This window comes from Peromyscus californicus, unplaced genomic scaffold (assembly GCF_007827085.1).
Source record: "Peromyscus californicus insignis strain IS unplaced genomic scaffold, ASM782708v3 Scaffold_13__1_contigs__length_99412109, whole genome shotgun sequence".
NCBI lineage: Eukaryota > Metazoa > Chordata > Mammalia > Rodentia > Cricetidae > Peromyscus > Peromyscus californicus.
In genome coordinates, this window is record NW_026294424.1 from 86,037,065 (window position 1) to 86,061,957 (window position 24,893).

Sequence of the window (24,893 nt, forward strand, 5' to 3'; positions counted from 1 at the left end):
AGGACCATCTGAGCTCTGGAGAGGCCAAAGGGGCCAACTGGGTGAGGTGTGGTGGTTGTCAGTGTCCCTCCCGTCAAATCTTCAACAGGAGAGCTGATCTCTGCCGTTCCCTCCCGGACTTGGCATGGCTTATCTTTAAAATCTTAGGCAAGGGTTTCCAGGGCTCTCTGCTTAACTCACTGTTACTCTCATGGCCATGGATGGTCCTTAGTGGGTGGAGACTCATGACGGCAGTCGGGGAATATGCCTCCTGTGAGCTATCCCACCTGAATGAGAAGTAGGCGGGCTATGTATCCACCTAGGCTGGCACAGAACAGATTCTGGAGGCTGGGAACAACATCGTTTACTATAGTCACATGGGTGAGACAGGGTTTAAATTTTGGTTTGAATATGTTGAAAAGTCAATGCTTTTCAGAATGGTGTTGGATTAGTGAGTCTAAAACCCAGGAGAGATGTTTCTAACTCCTCTTCCACGCTCCTGCGGCTCTGGCATAGCATTTCCTAGGTTTTATTTCAATGGCCTGTTTATTTATGTCCTTGATTTTTGAGCAGACTATAAAGGACTCTGTGTGTGTGTGTGTGTGTGTGTGTGTGTGTGTGCTCGCTCGCTCGCTATGGTACCTTGCATACAGCAGTTATTCATTAAGAATCCATTAAGCTGGAATGAATGGTTTTTCTCTTTGCCAATGTCCTCATGCAGAAACTCTTCCAGAATATGCTCAGTGATATCTGCTAGACTAAGAGAGCATTAACTCCAGGTTGAACATTGGCCTTGTGCCTCATAAATCTCAATAAAGCTATCTTTTAACAATGGGAAAAACACTCTCCCAAGGGAAAATTGCAGTGGTTAGAGTCTATAATTAATTTATAAAGCATATGCTAATATTGTATTTTTATATTAAGGTATGATGTGATATAAATGCATTTAATTGTCCCACACTTATTTATTTTTTTATTTATTAACACCATTTACAACTCCCAAAACTTAAAACTTGACCAATAATAATCATAGAGTATTTATAAGCAATAATACATCAACAGCAAGACAAAAATAACTGAATGACATGGCTTTTTCAAATATGAAATTGGTAATAACAACAAACTTATAAGTGAAAGGAAATAGAATCTTTGCCCTGAAATAGAGCGCAGGTGTATATTTTGTAGCCATTAAAACCTAGTGATCGTGTTCCCGAAGTTACACTAACAAACAGTACTTACGCAACTGCTTGGGATAAGATCAGAGTTATCATGACTCAGTGGCTTCTGAGACCTCGCAGAGAAATAAAACAATCACTACTTGGTTTACATTATTATGGTTCTCTGTGCCCCATGCATCAAAAAATTCTGTATTTTTTTTTTTCAATTGAATGTCACTTCTGTTTTCATTTCAAAGTCACATAAAGGAGTAGCTTCATTCAGGGGCAGACTTGTGCTACCGAAGAGCTGTCTGCTTTCTCTGGCACATGGGAGATGTGAATGCCAGTCACAAACAGCTGGGAGACGTCTGCCCTCAAGGGTTGTGAGGGCAAATGAACCGTGTGGGGGGGGGGGGGGGGCAACACTCGGCTCTTCTCCACGGTGACCCACTTAGACTACTTCTCAGGACAGCATGGAAACAGGATGGGTGATGCTGGCCAACGCTACTTGGTTGTAGAAATGGCTGATGAGGAAGTACAGAACGCAGATTTGGAAGGACAAGGCGACAGACATGAAAACAAAGAGGAAGAAGTAGGTCATCCTGAAGTGTCCTTAGGAGAAACAAGCAATGCCAAGTCTTATCCAAACACTTCATGAATGTGTTATTCATCTGATTGTACTGACGCTGATCCTCGCTCGGGCTTTGCAACACGACTCTTGGCCTGGGAAATCTTTGTACAGTTTGCATCTAGGTTGGTTCTCCCCGTTGCCTAATACGGGCAAGGCTCAGTTTCCATTTTGGCTGCTGGACTCTATACAGAGAAAAAAGATCTGCTCCCGAGTTGTAGTTTACCTGGTATCCAGTGTGGGTCTCTCCCAAGCATAGGTCACTGATTACATAAATCATTTAGGAGTTACCATTACCAAACCCTTCTAACCACACACACTATGCTTTAGCAATTTCTGTGAATCTTTTTATTTAGTCCTCATGAAACTACTATTTTTAGGTAAAGAAATGTGCTAAACGTGGTGGTATATGCCCTTAATCTAGCACTTAGGAGGCTGAGGCAGGAGGATCTTGAGTTCAAACCTAGCCTGACCTGCATAGTGAACCTTGCTCAAGAGATGTTAAGGAAAAATATGGATGTACCTCGATTGGTAGAGTGCTTGCCTAGCATGCACATAACTTGTAAGCCTGGGTTCCATCCCAGTGCTGCATGAACCAGATGTGGTAGTGCATGTGTATGATCCCATCATTTGGCAAGTGTACACAGGAGGAGGAGAGTTCAAAGTCACCTTTATCTGTATAGGTACATAGGGAATTCATAGCCAGGCTGGAATACTTGAGATCCTATCTAAAAAAAAAAAAAAGAACAAGAGTTGAGTAATTTACCACATAAGTCACATAGATATTACAAATAAAGCTGAAATTTAAATACAAATATGTTTAACACTTTATGGTCAACTAATTGCATTTACATACTCACGTGCCCTTCATCTCCCATATTGTCTTCAAGATGGTCAGGAGTTATCTTAGGCTTACAAACGAGGGGGATGGGAGTCACTAGACTAGGTGTCAGGGCCAGTTGTGAAAGCCATGTTTCAGGCATTATTAGGCAGTCAGCATCAGGAGTATATGTATTTCTTGTGAGTCCAAAGCCCATAAAAAACACAAATAAAATGGTGGTTCCAGAAGTGTCCTTTCTATTCAAGCCGCACAGAGCTTAGCCACTTTATTTTTGCTTAATAAAAATAAGAACACAGGTGAAATATTATCCATAGAGCAAATGTAATATCTTAAATATTAAATGCATACAGAAAATCACAAGGCTGATTCTAGGAAGCTCATCCTAGAAAAAAAGGACCCTCTGCTACTAATTTTGTTGTTTTTCTTAAAAGTTTTATAACATTTATTTGGTACACGTATTAGTTACTTTTCCACTGCTGTGATAAAATACCATGACCCAGGCCACTTATGAAAGGAAGCCTTTATTTGGATGTGTGGTTCTAGACAGATAAGAGTCCATCAAGGCACGGAGGCAGCATGTACGAGAGGTCATAGCTTAAAGCAAGCATGAAGCAGAGAGAATGCTGAGAATGGAATGGTGTACAGCTTGGAATGCCCGAGACTGTGGGGGCACGTATCATTTAAATCACTACTCTGTGTGGGCATGTGTGTGTACACATGTATGTACGTGTATGGGTACTTGTGCATGCCATGGCATGAATGTGGAGGTCAGAGGACAGCATGCAGAAGTTGGTTCTCTATTTCCACTTCTTCCCATGTCAGTTCTGGGGATTGAGCTCTGGTTGTCAGACTTGGTGGCCAGTGCTTTTATCCACTGAGCCATGGAGCCCACCCTCCATCATATTTTCTAACTGGTGAAGCAAAACTCGGCAATTGAAGTGTTCGAAGGGTACTTTTTTTTCTTACCTCAAAATTACTAGGTAACAAATGTACTTATCATCTCTGTTCACTGTGTTGTAGTAGTAACAATTTTAACTTTAACAATTACATGTTTGACTAGTAAGGAAGGACTCTCATTTTTTAGAGCTGTAAGTTAAATTTATCTCTTGATGACTGTTGAAATTGCACAAATATTTTTGAAAGTCTCAAGGTTTGCCTTCAAGTTGCCCTGGCAGATAAATAGACATTTTATATTTTATATTTTTGGTTGTGAGCCTAGCTTTTAACGGCTGAGCCATCTCTCCAGCCCCATTTTATATTTTAAAACAAAGCTGGCTTGAAACTGGTCAAGACAGGAGGAGGATGACACTCTGTTGTAGATAGGGAAAAATACATAACATACACACACACACACACACACACACACACACATATATTAGACTTTCAAATGATCCGCTGAAGTATGATTTTTGGCTTGGCAGGGTGCACATTCAAGCTTAACTTTAAATTAAGCATGTTTAACGTGACTTGTATAGAAATTTATAATTCAGAGCTGTTAGTCAGTGGTTCCAATGATAAGCATGTAAAATAGATTCCTCTGTTCACATGATAGTAGAGTCCATTTATTCACATGAGAATGTAAAGAAGTGAAAATATTTATAACATAATGTACATGTGTATGAGATAATGAAGTTTCAGAATGTCTTTTTGGCTAAAGAAACGCTATTGAAGCTGGACATGGCTGGACACGGCTGGACATGCCTGCAACCCCAGAACTAGGAGATGGAGGCAGGAGGATCCTAAGAGTGGACTAGCCAGCCTACACAAAATGGTAAGCTTCGGCTCAGCGAGAGCCTGGTCTCAAGCCAATGAGGCAGAGCATGACAGAAGAGGACATCTGACCTGTAGGGTTCTCGTGTACACATGGGGGTGAATGCGCTGGCACCCTCACATACATGTTACACGCGTGTTTGTGCACACGCACACATACACACAAGTGCTATTTGCTCCCAGTTCTTGTTAATGAGCAGTATGCCTTATGATGTGTCCATATAAATGTTTATTATTAAAACGTTCTTTTTAATTTATAACATTTATTCTAAAAATGAAGCAAACTTTAAGCCTGTTCTGGAAACAATTATTGTACATTTAAGGACAGCTGTGTTAGCTGAGTGTGAGAGTGCATGCCTTATAATCTTGGCAGTTCAGAGGTAGAGGTAAGAGTTTCAGGAGTTCAAGGTCAGTCTTGACTGTGCAGTGAGAATGAGGCTAGCTGGGCTATATAAAAAAAATTGTCTCTTAGAAAAGAAATCGTTGTCTTTGAATTTATGCAATATCTTCCTTTAAATCAAGCAACAAGTTGGAAAATGTTTCTTGAGGACCTGTTCTGTTTTCAGCTGTAGGTGTATAAAGAGCAGGACACAGAGATATATGCTGTTGTAATCTTTCGTTTTCAAGTATTATAAACTTCCTCCCTGCTGCCTAGCATTCACAGTGCTGGAGGAGAAATGGGAACAAGACATCAGTGCTCTCATTCAGAGCTGGACACTGCAGCAGACCTACCCACTGGCACAACAGCAGCATGGCTGGTCCAGGACTAACCAATCACTTTCTGGCTGGATCTGAGGCCTGCTCCACAGGAGGGAGTTCATGCCTGGTACTGAAAACCTAGTCAAAGGCCCACACCTGGGGAGGTCACGGGCCCTCGAGGGGAACCCACTATTATGGTTTTACTCAGTGGACGTGTTGTCAAACTGCCATAGAAGTATTTACGTTTATACCCATAGATCAACGCTGCTCTCAATCTTGGTCGGAGACACTTTCTCTGCGGGGGCAGCAGTGATGCAGAGACTCATCACAGGTTGAACAAGGTGCTGAGAATGAGTGACTGAGTTCTCAGCCCTATGTGGGGCATCCATAGCACCCTCCTCTCCCCAGGCTCGGGGACCATCCCAGAAGAGGACTAGAAAGATTGAGGGCATTGGAGGATGGGGAGGAGTACTGTGCAATGCTGTCTCCTGGACCTGACATGCCTGTCTGCACTCGTGAACTCACAGCATCTGTGGTTCCCCGTGCAAGGTCAAGACAGTCAACATTCTAGCAGAGCTGGAAGAGTGACACAGGAAGCCCCACCCCTAACTGAGGAGCTGGTGGCAGTTGATGGCTGCTGGGGGCAGAGTCATTTTTTCTGTCGGGGTGTAACCACTGGTAGGTTATCCATGCTCCAGTGTGTCGGGGCAGGCTGCCTGGAAAGATGACCCAGCAGTGAAGAGTGAGTACTGCTCTTCCAGAGGACCCAAGTTCTGTTCCCAACACCCGTGTCGAGTGGCTCAGAACTACCTGTTCCAACTCCAGGGTCTCTCACACCCTTTTATGGCCTCTGCAGGCGCGCACACACACACACACACACACACACACACACACACACACACACACAGGCACACATACGCACATTCGCACATACTCATACACACACATGTATAATTAAAAACAAATCTTTTTTTAAAAGAAAGGACATGAAATTAGGAGAGAGACTTGTTGGGAGCGTCTGGAGAAAGTTGTATGGGGGCAATGGGAGTGGCTATTATAAAATATTGTGTACATGCTATGAAATTCTCAAAAAATATAATAAAAAAATCATACACACTTATACATACACACAAGAAAAGAAACCAAAAAATTTTAGCACGATAACATTAACTGTATAGATTGTTTTCAGGTGACTTTTTTCTTTTCATATATTTTTGTAGTGTAATGTTAATATTTTCCCAATTTGAGTGCGTAATTCATTGATAGGAAATGACAGTATTTTGACTTAGCCTAGCTGTATCCAGCATCATGAGTTACATAAGTCTGGAAGTACAAGGTCTAGAAAAGAGCTTTCTGAAGGTGGAAGTTCTGCCAGTGGGGATGCCTGGGAGGCAGGGGTAGTATCAGTTTGGTTTGGGGAGGAAGCGGCCCACACCTCAAATGAACGTACATTTTGATTGAAGAGGAAAGACAAAGTCACGAGGTAGAAGCAGCTTTTTAGAAGTAGCCGAGACTCTTTTCTAGAGGTTTCTGAAGGTTCATCTGTCTCTCTTTCCATCCTGTCTCACTCGCATACTTTGTAGACGTGTCTATTTTTGTACAGATCCCACAGAACTATTATTGCTTCTTGGCTCCTCTTTTCCCATTGGCCTCTGAGCACTGAGAAAGGTAGAAACCAGAGTCACTTTGCATCATTGTTTCTACCAGAGACGCACTGTACCTAGAACAGGCTACATTTTGTCCACATGTTTCTTAAGTGGAACAGAAGACACCAAAAAAAAAAAAAAAAAAAGATTTTAAAATGCAGAAAAACACACAGCTAGAGCAACTGGATATCTTAAGAATGTGATTTTCATGGATGATGAATCCATGAGTTTCTATCATATTTAATATAAAATATTAATATAATATATTTCTATGCCCTCCAAAAATTTCAAAAGCAGGGGTCATGACATGGCTCTGGGTAAAGGCACCTGCTGCTAAGTCTGATGACGGGAGTTCAATCCCCAGGGCCTACCTACATGGTAGAATGGTGGGAGGAGAGAACCAATTCTCTCAAGATCTTCTCTGACCTCTACATGCATGCTGTGTTACACACACACACACAGACACATGCACACATGCACACGCACGCGCACATGCACATGCACACACTAACTTACAAACATTACATAACCCAGCAACTGCAATGCACTGCAGACCTCTGGCTTCCCCCGCTCTACATCTGTCACTTTTGTCCACTCCACTCTCCTAACGCTTAGTGGGTGTGTAGAACTCAAGCTTGCTATTTTTAGCAGTGAATTATCAGAGAGTCTTAGACTCAGCGGGACCATGGTATGCAGATTCTGAGACCATGGCAGCAGAACTAGCCATTGTAGGGCAATCAGAGATTTGCTGAGTACAACCCTCTGTTATGAAGAATTGGAAAATGCTCCCCTGACATAAGATCGCAGACATTCAAAATGTCTGCAAAAATAATCCTTATTAGGGCAAATTGGAGGACAGTAGAAACTTTCTAACATTTGCACAATATTGATATGATGCTCTTATAAGACATCCCGCTCTGGCGAAGGCGAGAGGCTCTCTTCTTATCCTACTGGCTTTGCTGAGCTTTGAGGGTTAAGATTGTGCCACCACAGACTTGCTTTGTCAATACAGATCAAGGGCAGTTAATCTAGGTAGGCTTGACATTTGGGGGCTGGGTAATCTAAACTGTTGCAACCATTTTGAGTGACTTTAATGTAAAATATAGCCAAATGGATCAAGGTTATGTCCAAATCAGATTTCATCTATTTTTTTCTCCTTGAATATCAGGATAACTGAGTAAAATAAATTAAAAGTGTGGGTGCTTAGACTGTCTGGATTTGGATACAGGCTCCATCACTGTCTCATAATCAGTCTTCTAAATGTTTGTCTCTAGACATAGCCTGTTGGTTCTGTTCCTCTGGCAGACTAGGAGTAACTCACACATGTATTTTTTGAGTTGTATAAGAGGTAGAGATTTTCACTGCTGTCATTGAGGCGGCTATCTCAATGCGTGTTCAAGTCTTTGTTTGTTTGAAGGTGTTTGAGTATCGATCACCATTTCGTGAATCTAGCTGGAGGGGAGTTGAGTTGAGCACTTCAAATTCAGTCTAGCTGAAACAGTAAGCTTCAGGGTCAGTGAGGACTGTCTCAGAATAATAAGGTGGAGTGACAGAGAGAGACTGTTACCATCACCCGCCGGCCTCCATTATATGCGTGCATGGGTGAGCGTGTGTACACCCACCTACCCACCACACTCACACCTCACATACACATACCACACACACACACACACACACACACACACACACACGAGAATTATGGGCTCCTGGTTGGATTGAACACATGCTAGACAAGCACTCTATGACTGAGTTGGATCCCAACCCCAAGCTATCCCCTCTCCTCATCTATAAGTGCTTCAAGAAAGAACAAAGGATAATCCGCACAAAATGGGATATGAAATAAAAGTGATGAAAATGTGTGTGCTCAGATATCAAGAAACAGATTTTTTTTTTAAGTTGGGGAAAGTCGGAGGGTAATTTTGGGTGGGAAGGGGTTTTCAAGACAGGGTTTCCCTGTGTAGCCCTTGCTGTCCTGGAACTCACTCTGTAGACCAGACTAGTCTCAAACTCAGAGATCCACCTACCTCTTCCTCCGAAGTGCTGGGATTCAAGGCATGTGCCACCACTGCCTGGCTACAAAGGGTAATTTTTAAAGCAGTATTATTCCCTTTAAAAATGGAAAGAAGTAAGCTGGATGTGGGAGGCACTCCCTAAATCCCAGTGCTTAGGAGGCTGAGGTGGGACAAGCCTTTGAGCCCCGTTAACTCAGCCCTCAAAAAAAAAGAGGAAAAAAGAAAGAAAAATTCTTAGTGGAGTTAATGGTAGGCTCTTGGGTTCTGTGGGAGTTAATGAAGAAGAAGGAGAAGTCATCTGGGGGAAAAAATAAAGGAATTTCTTGGTCCCTCTTTTTTTGTGATGATGGTTTATAGTGACTAGTTATGATAGAAGGCAAAGCTAATCAACCACAACATGAAGTACCACATCCAGTACTCCTCTGGCTTTCCTCTAGAGCCATTGCCAAGCCATGCGGAAGTGGAAAGACCACGTGCCGAGTCCAGATGTGGAAGTATTCTGGCCGTCAGCCTCATGTAGTTGAGGCTCTGCCCACAGCAGCCTTTGGGCTTTAACATGATTACCCAGTCCCGGCCACCACCTGACTGCAAGTTCCTAAGAAACCCCGATTTAGGTCCTCCCAGCTGAGCTCAGCTAACCAGAGCTGGGATAAAGTGAATGGTGTTTTAACCCACAACATTTGTTTGGGAGTCTGTGCGTTTCGGCAATAGATAGTGGCAACAGTAAATATATGCCAACTTTTATAGATTTATAATTTATCTAGATTCATCTCATGCTAAGGAAATGCTAACTTACAAATACACTGTTATATTTGTAAATTCTTTTTTTCTTCTTAAAGCCCCTCTAAATTATCAAGCTCTCCCCATCCATCAACTCTGGTTTTGCTACTGCGTGTAGCCATAATTTCTTATTCATAATGTGGTTAAAAACTTAATATATGCAGTTTAACAGATTTGTGAATCTTTTAAGGCAATCCTTCTTGTTTGAAATTGAAAAAGCCCTTCATTTGGAAAACACGTTAAAATGTTAACAAAAGCAAAATTTAAGCTTATATTCTTTATTCTTACTACTTTAAATGTCAACTGCCTCATTTGAGATCAAAATAAGAGGTTCTTATTTTGACAGACAGTGAAACTTGTTTTTGGAATAAGATGATATATTCAACAGATGGCTCCTAAATAGTTCTTTGCCGAAAGTGGCAACTTTACATAGTACTGTGACGTCAAGACAAGACTGGAAATATTTGACTTATGTTATGATTCTTAGAACAAATGAAAAAAGAAAGAAAGAGAGAAAAAAAGGTGTTCTATAACGTGCAGCATCCCAGAATAGAGTCTGGGTCACTTAAAATGTGACTTTGGAAGCTGATCTCCAGTTCCAGCTAGTTGAGAGGCTGAGACTGTAGTTGAGGGAGCGGCTGGGAATCATCTGAGGCTCAGTCTCTAAGAAAGAATATCTGCTTTGGATAGATTCACTGTTCTGAAATAATCAGCTCCGGTGGCAGGATTCTCTGAATTCTGTTTTAGTCTTCTCTGCCTGCTTTCCACGTCATGTCAAAGCCACCTTGTTTATGTTAGCTGGCTTGCAGCCTGATGGAAAGAGTTCTTATCATAAACATGTTGACCAGCGTCAGATGAGTTTCACTCAAGGCTAACTTACCTGTGAGCTAACACAAGTGGGAATGAGGAACCGGCTGTCTGGAAACACTGGCCCTCTTACTGCTGGTCTCCAAGGTGGGGAGGACTCCAGCAATTCCGGGGCTGGGCTCATCAACGTCTGGAAATTGGCTGTGTTGGGGTTATCACCAATCCTTCCAAAGGTGAATGAACACTTCCCCAGAAAGATACAGCAGCTGCTATGATTAACTGAGCAACAGAATATCAACATGACAAGTTGTGGATGGCTGAGCTGAGAGACTCTTGCCCATAACAAAGTCAGAAAGGAGACACTATGAGGTACCCCTTTGATTAATTCGGCTGACCGCTTGAGGAAAGGCACGGATGATCTGTTATGCAGATTATCTCAGTGTTTCCAGGTTCAGATTAAAAAATGAGTTCTTGGTTCAAAAATCAGAATCAGTTCAAGATGGCATCCTGGCTTGGGTTATACCTTCCTTGTTTCTCTCTCTTTCTGGGACAGACATTCCTGTCTCCTTTGTGGCTTCGGCTAGCCAGAGTTAATCTAAACAGGAAGTTTGGGCTGTAACCATTTTCAGTGTAGAAAAGAGCCGGCCCTGGAGCCAGAAGAGCCAGACGCTGGAAGAGTGCAGAGTCTTTAGCATGTGACCAAGGTCCTAAGATTCTCTCTCCTTGCAAGGCTGCTTCCCCTCTGATTTCCTTGAGGCTAAACATAACTCCTGTGGGAAATAGCATAAAAAAAAAATCTTCATAACTTACTGTGCAGGCAAATTGCTTCTATGAACATTTGTATTTAAGTATTGCATACAAAGTAGTCATAACTATCACCTTTACCATTAGAAAGCTGAAGTTCAGGACCAAGTGAGCTATTGAAGGTAATTATCTCTAGTTGAGCAGGAAAGCTGGAACTCAAAGCCATCTTGACCCCTGATTAGAACTTCTGCCTCAATGTAGCCACAGTAGCACACCTGCCTACTTTTGTTTATTTTTCTATTTCTGAGCACTTAGTATGTATTCATTAAATATTTGTAGTGTAGGGTTTGGAGATGGGCCTTGGGGTTTGAACGCTAGCCAAGTTCATGCACAGCCATGACCTTCAGCAGCATCGCCAAAGCCCTTCAGTGTGTCTGCTGAGATTTGCTCTTAGGGTCTCATGGACCATAGACTGACCTCCGAGTCATTGTATAGGTAAAAGATGATCATGGACTCCTGATCTTCCTGCCTCCCCACCTTACAGGCATGAGCCACCACTACTGGTGCAAGCCATTATTTCTGAGGAGAAAGATGATGTATGGAAAGCTGTGAGAATTCAGATGCCCTTATTGAGTCTAGAGACACTCAACTCTGACTCACTCAGGTGAGCCTTCAAACAGCCCTTTGAGACACCCCGTTTTCTTTTTGGTTAGAAGCAGGCTTCGAGTAGTTTGAAGGACTCACCTTAGAACCAAGGGTGGGCTGAATGCTGGCATTGTTCTTGTGTGGGGCTGCTGCTGGTTCCCATCATCTAGTTTCAATCTCTCAGTTCTATGTCAGGCCTTCAGATGGGCCACTGGGGATAGTGTGTCACCCAATCTTACTGTTAGAGAATCAATATACCTCCCCAGTGAGAAATCACTCCACACACTTGAAGATTAATAAAGGAAAAAAAAAATCCCCAATATAGCAAGTGGCCAGCTCTGGCTAATGCTCAAAGAGGAGCCGGCCACAACTAGAAGATTTTAACTAGCTTACATACACCTTAGGCTAGTGCATTCCACATAGACTGTCATCTTAAATCTCTTCCAGGTCCAAGTCACACACTGAACAATTTAAACAGAGACTGGAGACTACAAGTCTGGCCATTTGGGCAGACGGGAGATTTGCACAGTCAAAGATATTGCCAGAATTATTTAAGTACACCAGTGTTGTTATTTTCAAACAGCTGTTACCCAGGTTCATTTTGCTCACTAGGAAGAATTATGCTTTTTCTGATAAGAGCACAGGGCACTTAATGGTGGTTGTCACCCTGCCTTGCCTCCTTGAGCTGCTAATTAGAGACATGTTCTTTGATATGGGGATGGTCCTAAGGGCCAGTTGAGAGTCAGAATTGTCTCCTTTTGGTGTGGAAATGGAGTCTCCTTGGAGGTCAATCTTGGTGAACAGACATTAGCAGAAACTTTCTCAGCAGCCCTAAACTTCAATTGAGGAACAAAATGTTCTTTCTTTCAGTTTCTATCAAGTTGGTCAGTACATTACGGACTTCCAGTCATATTGGAGGCAGCATCCCCTTAGATAAATTCACTTTCTATAACTTAGTATTTCCCAAGTGAGTTTATTAGTAAATCCTTCCTAACATCAGTTGTCCTGCCTCAAGTTCCTCCTGCATCAGTACCACACCCCATCACTTGCTGTACAAGACCCAGTATCTTACAATAAAGTGAATTCCCTCTATCTTCTGTAGGTGCTGAAAGAGTTTGACTTCCTTATTTTGTATGAGTGACTGTCCAGGAATGTGGTCTTTAAGAATTGCTCAGGAAGCTGGGCAGTGGTGGCGCATGCCTTTAATCTCTCTGTGAGTTCAAGGCCAGTCTGGTCTACAAAGGGAATTCCAGGACAGCCAGGGCTACACAGAAAGAACCTGTCTCAAAAGTCAAAAACAGGGCTGGAGAGATGGCTCAGCGGTTAAGAGCACTGGCTGCTCTCCCAGAGGTCTTGAGTTCAATTCCCAGCAACCACATGGTGGCTCACAACCATCTGTAATGAGATCTGGCACATAGGCAGAACACTGTATACATAATACACAATAAATAAATCTTTTAAAAAAAAAGAAAAGAAAAAAGTCAAAAACAAAGAGAAAACAAGCAAACAAAAGAATTGCTTGGGAAAGGCCAAGATGAATCTAATGAGTAAAGCCTGATCTGCATTTCGAGAATGTCTTGTTTTAATAACCGGTACCTCGACAGCTCTGGTGCAGCTAGCTAAGGTGATAAGGACAAAACCAGTCTGCAGAAAGACCTATTTAAATCAGAGCGAGAGACAGACAGACTAACAAACAAAACTCAGCAAAGAGAAAGTCAGCACAATCCTTCTCACCTCCTGGAGTATCTTAAAAGAAGAGGTTGTGGTGAGAAGGTAATGCAATTTTTCAGCCAGTATTTTTAATGACTGCTGTCTTTTAATATTAAAGAGTAACATGGGAGGTAGGAAGTGTTCTCTTTTGTGCTGAGCAGTGAGTTCACCATTTATAAAATGTCTTACTCTATATTTTACATCATGTAAAAAATAGCATACGTTTTGTATAACTTTATACCCTCTAGTGGTCTAAGCAAGGGGAAATTTCTAGATCTTTCTCTTTTCTTTTTCTTCTTTGCTTCCTCCCACCCCCCACCCCCTTACCCCCGCCCGCACCCCCGCCACTAGGTTTTATGCTGTAGCCCAGGCTAGCCTTGAATTCACAGCAATCCCCCTGCCTCAGCCTTCCAAGGGCTGGGTTTGCAGATGTGAGCCATCACACTTGGCTGGCTCTCTTCCTTTCCGTCTCCTGCAGTGTGTTATTTATAAAACCCCCTGCCACACACTTCTGCACTTCCTCTTTCACATCGCTTATTTTCTAGCCCAGGTTCCTTTTCTACCTTTCGCCCATTGGAGAAACAAAGCGCCCCCCAGTCTCCTTCCTGCTCTGGTCCTAAACTTTTCTCTCCTGGTCTCTTTTCACTTGGTTGCTTCTTGCCGACAACTCTGGCAGCTGAGCTTTCCCTCTGAACTGTAATCTTAGCTCTCCTCTCCGAATGAGCTGCCTGCTGCTGTTCATGTTTATTAGCATGGACTTTCATCCATATGTACGTCACTAAAGTAATAATTTAAATAATGCCTAAAAGATCGACCACACCTGGAATAAAATTATGTAACCTGTAAATCATTTGTAAGTGGTATGCTAGTTTTACTTTAGGTTCTAAAACCAAGAAGGCCACGCCTCTCTCTGAGACAGGAGTGCTAGCCCTTTGGGGACTCTTCCCCTATTGCCCTGTGCTCCAAACAGATGTCTGAGTCTAGTCCCAGCTAATACACAAAGCCATCTGTCTGTGTAACTCTTCAGCTGTTCGGAAAGAATGGACGGGCTGTGGAAACTATGTTATGTGCCCTCTCGTAGTTTACAAGCTCCAAAGTGACTTACAGAAAACACACATGAGAGCAGAAAACTTATTTCCCTGGGGCTGGTTATTTAGAATTCATGAAGGTGCTAGGTTACTGACTTGCATGCTTGGTAGGAAATGGGGATCTGAGGAAACAGAAAGTAATATATACATATGTATATGTATATGTATATAAAATCTGTAAATGTTCTAGAGACGTTTCTTACCTCCCTACAGATACTCCGTGAGAAAGTTTGTCCCGCCTAAGGCATCTAGTTGGTTTGGTTTTTGCTCTGCCTCAGGAGAGGTGTCACCTTAATAACAACGCTAATTATAATAGACAATAAATGATAATTTATGGGCGACCAAGGACCAAATGGCTGTGGGAGCTTTCATTAAAAAAACAAACAGCCCAACCACAACCTCTGGAAGCACGCTATAATAATTATCAGATATTTATATGCCCTCATCAATGCGCAGTTTTTATTGAAAAGTCCCTCCTTTGAACTTTTTATTATGGAAAAATTTTTTTCAAGGTACACAAATGCACTAGCCATTCTGTAACGCAGCTTCTACCGCCCCACTGCCCAGCTTCAACAATTCAGCTGTGTGCCCAACTGGTTGAAGCTAACTTCTTTTTTTTTTTTTCTTGAGCCGGAAATCTTTTACGTAAATGCCAGACCATCACAACATTTTACTGGTGAATATTTCAGTAAGCATCTTCGAAATGTTATAGCTTGGTTGCAAAATACACCTGTGATCCAAATAAGAAGCGCAGAACGCTCCTCGGCATTGGTGGAAACGCTGTGACAAGAGTTACGTGACCCTGGATTTTCGGGGGTGGGCCCCGAGCTGTCAGTCTTCGGCCTAGGCTGCGAAAGATCCGGTCCGGCAGCCGTGGACCCCCGGCACGTACCCGAGAGCCACAAACACCACCCACCCAAGCATGCGCAATCCAGACCCTGGAGTTGCTAAGGCCCCGGAGGAAGATAAGAGACGCAGGCTATAGCGAGAGCCAATCAGAGGACGCAACCGCCAATCAGCCAGCCAATCCGGAACCGAGATTAAATCAAGTCCTCCGCGTTCGGCATGCCCCACCCGTATCCAATCAGAGAGCCGGCTACTTTGGGCGGACTTTTCAAAACAGCGAAAACAAAACAAATCGGGGGGACCTTTAAAAGGTGTGATGCGTCCAGGAACGGTCTCCTTCCGCCCTCCGAACGGCTCGCTCATCTTTGCCGGCTTTCCGAGTCCATCCTGGAAATGAGGCTGAAATCCAGATTCCGCTCCCCACCCCGGAACCTGGCTCGGCGCGGCGAAGAGGAACAGAGGCAGCTAGCAGAGGCTGGGCACCGAGGCTCGGAGCGGGGACTCTTTGCCCGGCTCCACTGAGGAGCGCGAGAGAGGATCCCTCCGCGCGGAGTCACGCGCCCCGCCCCTTGGGGGCGTCTCCGACGGAAAACAAAAACAAGGGGTTTGCTCCGCTCGGGAGGCTGCGGCGGAGCCGGGAGGACGCGGAGTTGCGGGGCGGGCGCTGCGCCCCGCTGAGGAGCAGGATGCGGCCGGGGCTGTGAAGGCCGGGCGGTGGCGGGGAGGTCGGATGCGGGTCCCGGAGCACCGCTGAAGCGGCTGCCCCCCACCCCCCGACCCCGACCTCGGAGACGGGTCCGGACGCCCCCGCCGCGCCGGTTCGCGACGCCGGGGGCCCGCACGGTGAGTGGGGCCTCCCGGCTGGCTCTGGATTTCGTGGTGTCGGGTCGGGATCGCGGCGGCGGCGGCGGCGGGGCCCCCTGAGAGCTGCTTTCAGGGTCCCCAGCTGCAGCCCGGGGGCTGACAAGGGCTGCGGGGATGTTTTGAGAGGGGCGGGTGGCCACACGGGGGTTGACAGCCCCGGGGCTCTGCCCCGTTGCTGAACCGAGGGATGGTGTTCGTGCTCGGCGAGGGCGGACTGGACTCCACCTGCCCCCCCCACCACAGACAGCTAGGTAGGCCGCCCTGTCCTGGACGGTGGGCTCGTCGAAGCTGCAGAAGCCGAGGGGGCAGCTTGGAGGTGGGCTCCGCGAGAGAGGGGGGGTCCCTGGGGCGGGGCTCCCGGAGCGGGGCGGGCCTCCGAGGCCGCCTCCTTCCAGTTCTTTGTTCGGTCTCGAGACTCCCCCTCCCTTCTCTCCCATTGTGCAACGCCCCGCCCCAGACTGGCTGGCCTCAGTTTTCCCGTCCGTCCGTCCCCCCCCCCCCCCCCCCGCATTCCTCTAGGCAGAAGTCCCTTCTGTGCTGTTCAGGTGATGCGGACAGTTGGGGACATTACGCTCCTTGGGCAGTTTTCCTGTTTGCCCAGCACTGCTAGCCAGAGGGCTGGTCTGACCCAGCCCTGGCCAGCGGAGGTGACCGAGGTCCTGGTCCCACGCCACGCCTCCTTGGCTTTTGGGGAGGATTCCCCTGGGGCTCACAGATGTGACCGTTCCCCCTGGGTCTGGTTTGTGTGAGCTGGGGGCGTCCCTAGCTGGAGGGCTCCTGGCCCGCATTACATTCTTAACCCGCCACGGTGTGTTTGCTGCAGATGAAGGATTTGGGGGCCGAGCACTTGGCAGGTGGCGAAGGGGTTCAGCTTCTCGGATTGTTGAACTTCTACCTGGAACAAGAACAGAGATTTCAACCTCGAGAAAAAGGGCTGAGCTTGATGGAGGCCACCCCAGAGGTAAATTGGAGAATTGGTAGGAATTTGGAGAAGGGAACTTTTTGTTTCCCCCAGTTAAGTCAGTACTGAAGGCTACAAAGTTAAATCCAAAAATGGCCTTCCTGTACTAAGAAAAACCCGAAACCGCACAAGGCTGTCTGCTTTTGTTCTAAATTGAAGTTAGACCAAGTGTAGTGTAGAGGTGTTTCTTCAGACAGTGGGGGCTTCCTAGGGAATATTTATGATAGGATCTCAAATAATCTTAGAAAACAGAAGCACCATACATAATAATTATACAAAATTACATAATTTTTCCATCACTATCTGTTCTAGGGGAATTGAATTGTACCGGAAGTGCCTGGAACTGGGCAAAAAAGACGTCACCTTACATTGAGCTGTAAAGCTCTCTTCTATGTTGGATAACTTTTAAAAGCATTGATTTATGTTTTGTATCTGAAAATATATAGATAGCTTTAAGTAGCTCATACTCATAAAATGTTGAAAACTAAACGGGAAAGTATAGTTTCTGGACCTATGTATTCAATTCTAAGAAAATAAACTTGGATTCCTGGTTTTTTATTTCAGAATGATAACACTTTATGTTCAAGATTGAGAAATGCCAAAGTAGAAGATTTAAGAAGTTTAACTAACTTTTTTGGATCTTGCACTGAAACTTTTGTTCTGGCTGTCAATATTTTGGATAGGTTCTTGGCTCTTATGAAGGTATTTAATCATTTTTATTAAATCTACATTTTTTTCCTTTGGTATCTTTATTTTTATTTTTGTTTTTTTTGAGACAGGGTTACTCAGTGTAGATCTGGCTGTTCTGGAACTAGCTCTGTAGACTAACTATCCTGACCTCTAACTCAGAGACCTGGTTGCCTCCACCTCCGCCTACCTCTCCTGAGTGCTGGAATTAAAGATGTGTGCTACCACATCCGACAAATCTCCATTTTTTTCAATATTCAGTACCCAATAGTGTCTAACGCACAGGGCTCAATGATATTTGTCAAATGGATGTAATAAAGCATCCTGTCCATAAACTTAAAGTAATAAGAATTCATTCATACCAAAGAGACTGCAAAATTGTATATCTAGATCTTTGTACCTCTTAAATGTGTTCTCTTAAAGATATTATAAAAGGAAGACAAGCATGCTTTAAGTACTTAGTGTTTATATAGGAGGCTGGGGGGCGGGGGAGAACGTGAGAACTGATTAAAATTCACCTTGTTAAAAAATGCCATGATGATATCAGTTACAGGCTGATTTATAAAACTGCCCAATCTGACATAAAAGAAGCTAGACTTTATTTTTAAAAAAGGTAAAATACTGCTGGGGGGGTAATATTTTCATTTTTCATCATGTTTTTCTTGAAGCCTACATGTTTTTTAATACTGAAACATGACAAATGGAGTGTAACAGTATATTAAAGTTGACCTGCTGCCTTTTCTGTAAGGCCTTTCAAAGCAGGGAACCACAGTCTTATTAATAGTCAGCAGCAACTGTTAAAAAAGGGCAAATTCTGTGGCCAATAGGATCGCTGTCAGCTGCTGGGTCACCTTCTAGGGCACTGAGAAGAAAAGGGCACCCATCTGTTCATGGCAGCTCCACATAAGTCCTCCACACGGCACAGTTAATGAGGTGCTTCTCCTGGGCAAGATTACATTATGTAATGGTAGAGTTTTGAATAAAAAGAGCAGATGTAGAATAGTTTTCCTTTATCCAAAGCGGTAGAATGCTGTGTGGTGTGTGTATGTTCATGGGTGTGTTCAAAGGATTGTTTTGAGGGAAGATGTACTATTCTCAGTTTTATTACGTCTGAATAGGAAGTGTAACTCAGTGCCAGAAAGCAAGCTTTTGAACCAGCTTTGGGATTATTTGATGTGCATTTAAATTTAATAAATGCTCAAATAGCCATTTTTTTCTTTTTAAAGAGAGGTGACAATGGTCTAAAATGTAAAAATAATTGCAGGTAAAGGCAAGTGCATCTAAGAAACAGCGTGAAGTTTGTTCAGTGGCTGTCTTGCTACATCTAAGTAGTGATTGTTGGGATTCCTTTTGTTCTGTTTTTTAGGTGAAACCGAAACATTTGTCTTGCATTGGAGTCTGTTGTTTTTTGCTGGCAGCTAGGATGGTGGAAGAAGAATGCAACATTCCACCCACTCACGATGTGATCCGGATCAGTCAGTGTAAATGCACGGCTTCTGACATTAAACGGATGGAGAAAATAATCTCAGAGAAATTGCACTATGAGTTGGAAGCTACTACTGCCTTAAACTTTTTGCACTTATACCACGCAATTGTATTTTGTCACACTTCAGAAAGGTGAGTGGGACTTGTGGAATATCCCTGTGCCTTGAACATCACCTCAACTTAGGTAGGGAATTAGATTGTCCATAAATCTTACTCCCTCTGAACGTGCATTTGAGTCCTTAAAACCCAAGTAACTTCTCCGAAGGTTTGATAACTCTTTCTCCCTTGCTTTGCACAGGAAGGAGACTCTGAGCCTCGACAAACTAGAAGCTCAGCTGAAAGCTTGCAACTGCCGGCTTGTCTTTTCAAAAGCAAAAGTGAGTCTGTTTCTTGCTTACGTATGTCTCACGGTTTCTGTTGCGATTTTTTCCCCTAATGTGTGTGTTTTTGTTTGTTTGTTTTTTGCAGCCATCTGTATTAGCTCTGTGCCTTCTCAATTTGGAAATAGAAACGGTAAAATCCGTTGAATTGCTGGAAATTCTTCTGCTTGTTAAAAAACATTTGAAGGTAAGTATCTTTGGGCTTTGTTTTCTTGTGGTGTCTTAAATATTTTATGTAACACTTTGTGAAATTCTCAGCGTGTGTTCATTTTTCTTGTATGTCCGCTGTTCTAATTCTCAAAGTTCGCTTTCACCCAGACAGTATTAAGTCAGAAGAAACTCTCACTTAGCCCAGCTTTTTTCTGAATGCAGGTGTTCCTTCTGGGGACTTGTTTGCTATGGCAGGGTAGCTGTGCATACTCCCAGTACCTGCCCTCAACTGTGTCCTGTAAAGTACGCTGAATACCCTAAGGTGATGGATGATGTCCCCTCACGGCTGTATGTGGAGGGCTGAGACACCTCAGTAGCACTACCAAAATTATCAGCAGTTTTTTAAAGCCCTTAGCTGGACCATGCCTGTAAGTTTTTGCAGTCATGGCAAAAAACAACAGCACAGTGCTTTTTCTTATTTAAACTAATAGTCTGGTTAAAGAAATGCAAATTTTAACACGAAACGATGTTTATTGTTATTGTGACTTAGTGTTAGATAATAGTGAATATGAGAAGTACTTTGGGGTTCTTACAAAGACATGGGCAATCCATGGGAGGTTCTGTGATTAGGAACCTGGCTGAAAATCCATCATCTGCAAGAATGAAGGTTTGTCTAGCAAAGGCTTATGGCTAAGAAATGGGTAGGCTATTTAGCTCAGTGGTAGAGCCCTTGCCTAGCAAGCACAAGGCCATGGGTTCGGTCCTCAGCTCCTGGGGGGAAAAAAAAAGAAATGGGTAGGCTAGGTACATTGGGGACATCGTTTCAGGGTGGAATGGCTGGGCTGCAGTCACAAACAGGGCTAAGTGTATCCAAGGCAGTTCTTCAGAAGCCAAGTATGTAGATGAGTCAAGGAATCATGGATGACCAAGACTTGGATCTAATGTACTAGAGCTTGATCCATAATCCACAGCAAGAGAACTGTCTCCACAAATTTGCACGCGTGTGTGCGTGTGTGCGTGCGTGCACGCACACACACACACACACACACGAACTTTTTTTTTTCTAAAAGATGACCAAGTGTTCTGAGTTTTGATGAAAAGGCCAATCTGAAAGTTGAAGGAGATCACTGAGGATGTGTGTGTAGGATAGTGAAAGGGACTGGTAGTTGCCAGGTTACAAAGAGCTAAAGATACGCAGACTCGGTTGAAATAGGCCGAGATGCTTTGAAAGATTCATTTTTAAGTCAGATGTAGTGGCATACACTTGTAATCCCAGCCCCCCGAAGACTGAGGCAGGAGGATTGTGAGCTGGAAGTTGATTTAGGCTCCATGGTGAACAGACTTCTTGAGCTGGGTGAAGCTGTCAGAGCATGACACAGGCCTTCTGTTTGTGGTGGAGGTGTGTGCAGTGTGCGATAGTTGTTGGAGACGTGAGCTTTTTCTGTCGCAGCTCCTTCACTGAACTTCAGCGGAACAGTGATACCTGAAAGCATCTTCCTGCGCGCAAGTCACGTGGGCATTCTCCAGGAGGAACCGCCCTTTCTTCTCTGATAGTGCTGACTTGAGTTTCTATCTGATGTCATAATATAGATGTATATTATAAGCAATCCAACCTAATTTGTTCAAGAAACATTTGTTACAGAAAGGATTTTTTTTTTTAATGAAGATGCTGAATTTCTTTTCTTTGGCACTACTAAACAATGTACTTGATGCTTTTTAAAAAATAAAAAACAGGCTTGGTTTTAGGTCAGTGTTTTCTTAGACTAGGCATAATTTGTCTTAGCACCCAGATCAGAGTCTCATGGTTACATCAGAATGCCTGGCACCTGTGATTTCCAGGGGCAGCAGAGTCTGAGAACCGTTGTTATAACAGCTTCATTCATCTTTATTCCCAGATCTGCGACACGGAATTCTTTTACTGGAGGGAGTTAGTTTCTAAATGCCTAGCAGAGTACTCTTCTCCTGAGTGCTGCAAGCCTGACCTGAAGAAGCTGGTGTGGATTGTCTCCAGGCGCACAGCGCAGAATCTGCACAGCAGTTACTACAGCGTCCCCGAGCTGCCGACCATCCCAGAGGGGGGCTGTTCCGACGGGAGTGAGAGGTGAGCGGGCATCTTCCACAGACCAAATAGAGTGATGGGTTCTGAGCATAAAAAACAACTGTAAGGGCCAGCAAGATGTCTCAGCAGGAAAGGCCACTTGCTGACAAGCTGGCGTTGGAGTCCCAGAGCCCGCAGTGTAGAAGGAGAACCAACTACTACAAGTTACTTTTCTTACCTCTGCACATGCTGTGATACACGTGTGCTCACGCATGCACACACACCACACTCTTTCCCCCTCTTCCTTCCCTCCCTCCCTTTCTCCCTAAAATAAGTAAATAAATGTAGTTAGAAATGAAAAGAACAGCGGGGCAGTGGTGGTGCAGGCCTTCAATCCCAGCAATTGGGAGGCAGAGGCAGGCGGACCTCAGTGAATTCAAGGCTAGCCTGGTCTACAGAGTGAGTTCCAGGACAGCCAGGACTGTTACATAGAGAAATCCTGTCTCGAAAAACCAACCAACCAACAAAACAAAACAAAAAGAAGAAGGAAGAACTGGGAGTGGAGATGTGGCTCAGTTGGAAGGTATTGCCTAGCATGCAGGAAGCGTTGATTTGATCCCTAACCCTGTAAACCAGGCCTGGTGGCACGTGCCTGTGGTCCCAGCACTTTACTAAATGGGATGCTCTCTGCTGTCAGGTAAGGACCAGGAACTCCAGAAACTTCATAGTGTGTGTTCTTGCTTTGGCATTTGAGAGAACCCCTGGCGGAGTAACCAGTAGAGGGAAGACCTTTCAACAGACCACAGTTTCACCCCTGCATTGGAGATACTTAGAATTCTGTGGTTACTTCTGCTGCAGTGAATGGGACAGGCATGATAGGTGGCAAATAGTAATTGGGGTGGGTGGTGGTGGCATGGGCCTTTAATCCCAGCACTTGGGAGACAGAGGCAGGCAGATCTCTGAGTCTGAGTCCAGCCTGGTCTGTGAAGAGAGTTCCAGAACAACCAGGGTTATACACAGAGAAACCCTATCTAGGAAAAACAAACAAACAATTGTTAACCAAACCTGATGGTCCATGCCTTTAATCTCAGCACTTGAGAGGCAAGGGCAGGAGGATCTCTGTGAGTTCAAGGCCAGCCTGGTCTACATCTGGAGTTCCAGAACAGCCAGGGCTATGTAGAAAGACCCTGTCTATAAATAAATAGATGAAAACTATTGTTAAGGAAAAACTATCTTCTAATGAGAACAGACTTGACATAAAGCTCAACTCAGCTGTGTAAATAATGGTTAGCTTTTGAGTGTGGTGTGTAGACCGATCAGGCTGCTGTATGTTGCCTACAGACGGATCTGTTTCAAGCAATGACACCCTCTTTTGTCTCTTTCCTTTCAGTGAGGACTCTGGTGAAGACATGAGTTGTGGAGAGGAGAGTCTCAGCAGTTCCCCTCCCAGTGACCAAGAGTGCACCTTCTTTTTTGACTTCAAAGTGGCTCAGACACTCTGCTTTCCATCTTAGAATTCGCATGGTCTGTGTCAGGAGTTAAAGGATGTGCGCCTGTTTCAAAGCAATAAATGGGGGAGTAGGTAGTTCTCTAGTGCATCCCCCATCTAGACAGGAATTAGACAGACTGGAATACCTACCTTCTATTTATTATTCAGGTCAGATCTGGCCTATTTTCATATTTGATCCTAAGCCATCAAATGGGTTAGTGCCTCTTTAACAGTACTTTATACCTTGGCACTTTATTTTCTTGTTGACTTTACCTGTGGGGAGGAAGGGAGGTGCTGATACCTTTGTTACTTTTCAAGATTAATTTTAGAGCTGGGTAGTGTCGCTCGTCTTCAACTGTAGAGCCTTCAGGTGTCTTTCTCTGACAGTGGGAGGACTGTGCAAGTGCTTCCTCAGCAGGGACAGTGGGTAAGCCTTCCGTGGTTTGTCTGGGATTTCCTTCTCCCCTGTTCTCAGAACAGACTATACAGGACTCTGAGTGTCAAACACCAACTTTGTTTTCTGATGATAGTGTCTGATACAGATCCTATCCATTAAGAGTTATATTGACGTATCTGTGAATTTTAGTTTCTAAATGTCTTGAGATTTCTGCTAAAGCGGAAATTGTCATCAGGCTAGGGCTGTTAGTTGCATTCTTAATACCTAAGTATTGTCAGACTGTAGTATTATTTTATTGTTATCTAAAAGATCCATAATCTGCTAGTTTTGCATGCACCTGTATGAAAGCGGAACAGGAAATGGAACCAATATGAACAGAACAGGAAATGGAATTGATAAGCACTGATTTAGTTCATCTCACTTTCTTGTATTGAAAAATCTGCATGATAACTTTCTAATTGTTTGTAATTCACATTTCATAATGTATTGTATATGGGTGCCAAGATTTGAATATGAAGTGAAGGAACTCCGATGTTGTAGTATTAGTTAAAGCAGCGATTCTGTGTGGTGAGACAGCCATAGGGATGAGGATGTGTGCACTCTGTACACACAAGATTTGTACAGAGAATTTTTAACTTTATAAACCTATGTGAAAATGTAAATCTTTTAAAATGTACATAAAATACTGTATTTTTTTACCTTGTGTGTGTGTGGTAATCTGGTCAGTGCATGTAAATATAATTTATTGTGTGTTCTATATTCCCGGACATTGATGACTTACTTTTTATTAGTAAGTCAACACCCATTGAGGTGTTTTCCAAAGTAGATTTTTTTTTTTTTGAAGTCAGAATAGGTTGTAATTCAAAATAAAAATATTAATGAATTCTCCTTACATGTAGTTTTTAATTGATTTTTGGTGAGTTTCATCACAGAGGCTTGAAGTGAAATTGAGGGTCCCCACATCCGCCTTTTAACTGCTGACAAGCCCTCTTGTGTGGTTTCTCATCAGCTTGGCCCTTGGTTTTGGAAATACCCAAAGGGCATCTGTCACTTGAAAATTGACCTATCTCTGGGTGGGTTTACATTGAAC

General features: G+C 43.8%; 1 protein-coding gene and 1 long non-coding RNA gene across 5 annotated transcripts; one reads left to right on the top strand and one right to left on the bottom strand.

Moving 5' to 3' along the window:
- Positions 1-1,544: 1,544 nt before the first annotated feature.
- Positions 1,545-15,812, bottom strand: LOC128108622 (uncharacterized). Of its 3 annotated transcripts, XR_008217545.1 has the most exons (5): positions 15,655-15,812; positions 10,393-11,089; positions 6,525-6,733; positions 2,288-2,492; positions 1,545-1,660 (listed from the first exon to the last, which is right to left on the bottom strand). It is a non-coding gene; the product is annotated as an uncharacterized LOC128108622 (long non-coding RNA). The 3 variants fall into 3 exon arrangements; XR_008217543.1 differs by having other exon boundaries at positions 1,545-2,492; XR_008217544.1 differs by lacking the exon at positions 6,525-6,733 and having other exon boundaries at positions 1,545-2,492.
- A 181-nt stretch (positions 15,813-15,993) lies between these two features.
- Ccng2 (cyclin G2) lies at positions 15,994-24,695 on the top strand. 2 transcript variants are annotated; one of them, XM_052735402.1, is made up of 8 exons: positions 15,994-16,195; positions 17,040-17,177; positions 17,742-17,879; positions 19,231-19,481; positions 19,648-19,726; positions 19,818-19,916; positions 21,775-21,980; positions 23,308-24,695. In XM_052735402.1, exons 2-8 carry the CDS (start codon positions 17,040-17,042, stop codon positions 23,429-23,431), a joined length of 1,035 nt encoding a protein of 344 aa, XP_052591362.1. In that variant the 5' UTR covers positions 15,994-16,195; the 3' UTR covers positions 23,432-24,695. The 2 variants fall into 2 exon arrangements, with proteins under 2 accessions (XP_052591362.1, XP_052591361.1); XM_052735401.1 differs by lacking the exon at positions 15,994-16,195 and adding an exon at positions 16,246-16,532.
- The last annotated feature ends 198 nt before the right edge of the window (positions 24,696-24,893 follow it).

Excerpts from the sequence above, each read along its gene's own strand:
- Ccng2 (XM_052735401.1), top strand. The coding sequence starts at position 16,404 with ATGGTGTTCGTGCTCGGCGAGGGCGGACTGGACTCCACCTGCCCCCCC. Across the intron at positions 17,178-17,741 it reads TGATGGAGGCCACCCCAGAG|AATGATAACACTTTATGTTC; the intron begins GTAAATTGGAGA and ends TTTTTATTTCAG. Across the intron at positions 17,880-19,230 it reads GGTTCTTGGCTCTTATGAAG|GTGAAACCGAAACATTTGTC; the intron begins GTATTTAATCAT and ends TCTGTTTTTTAG.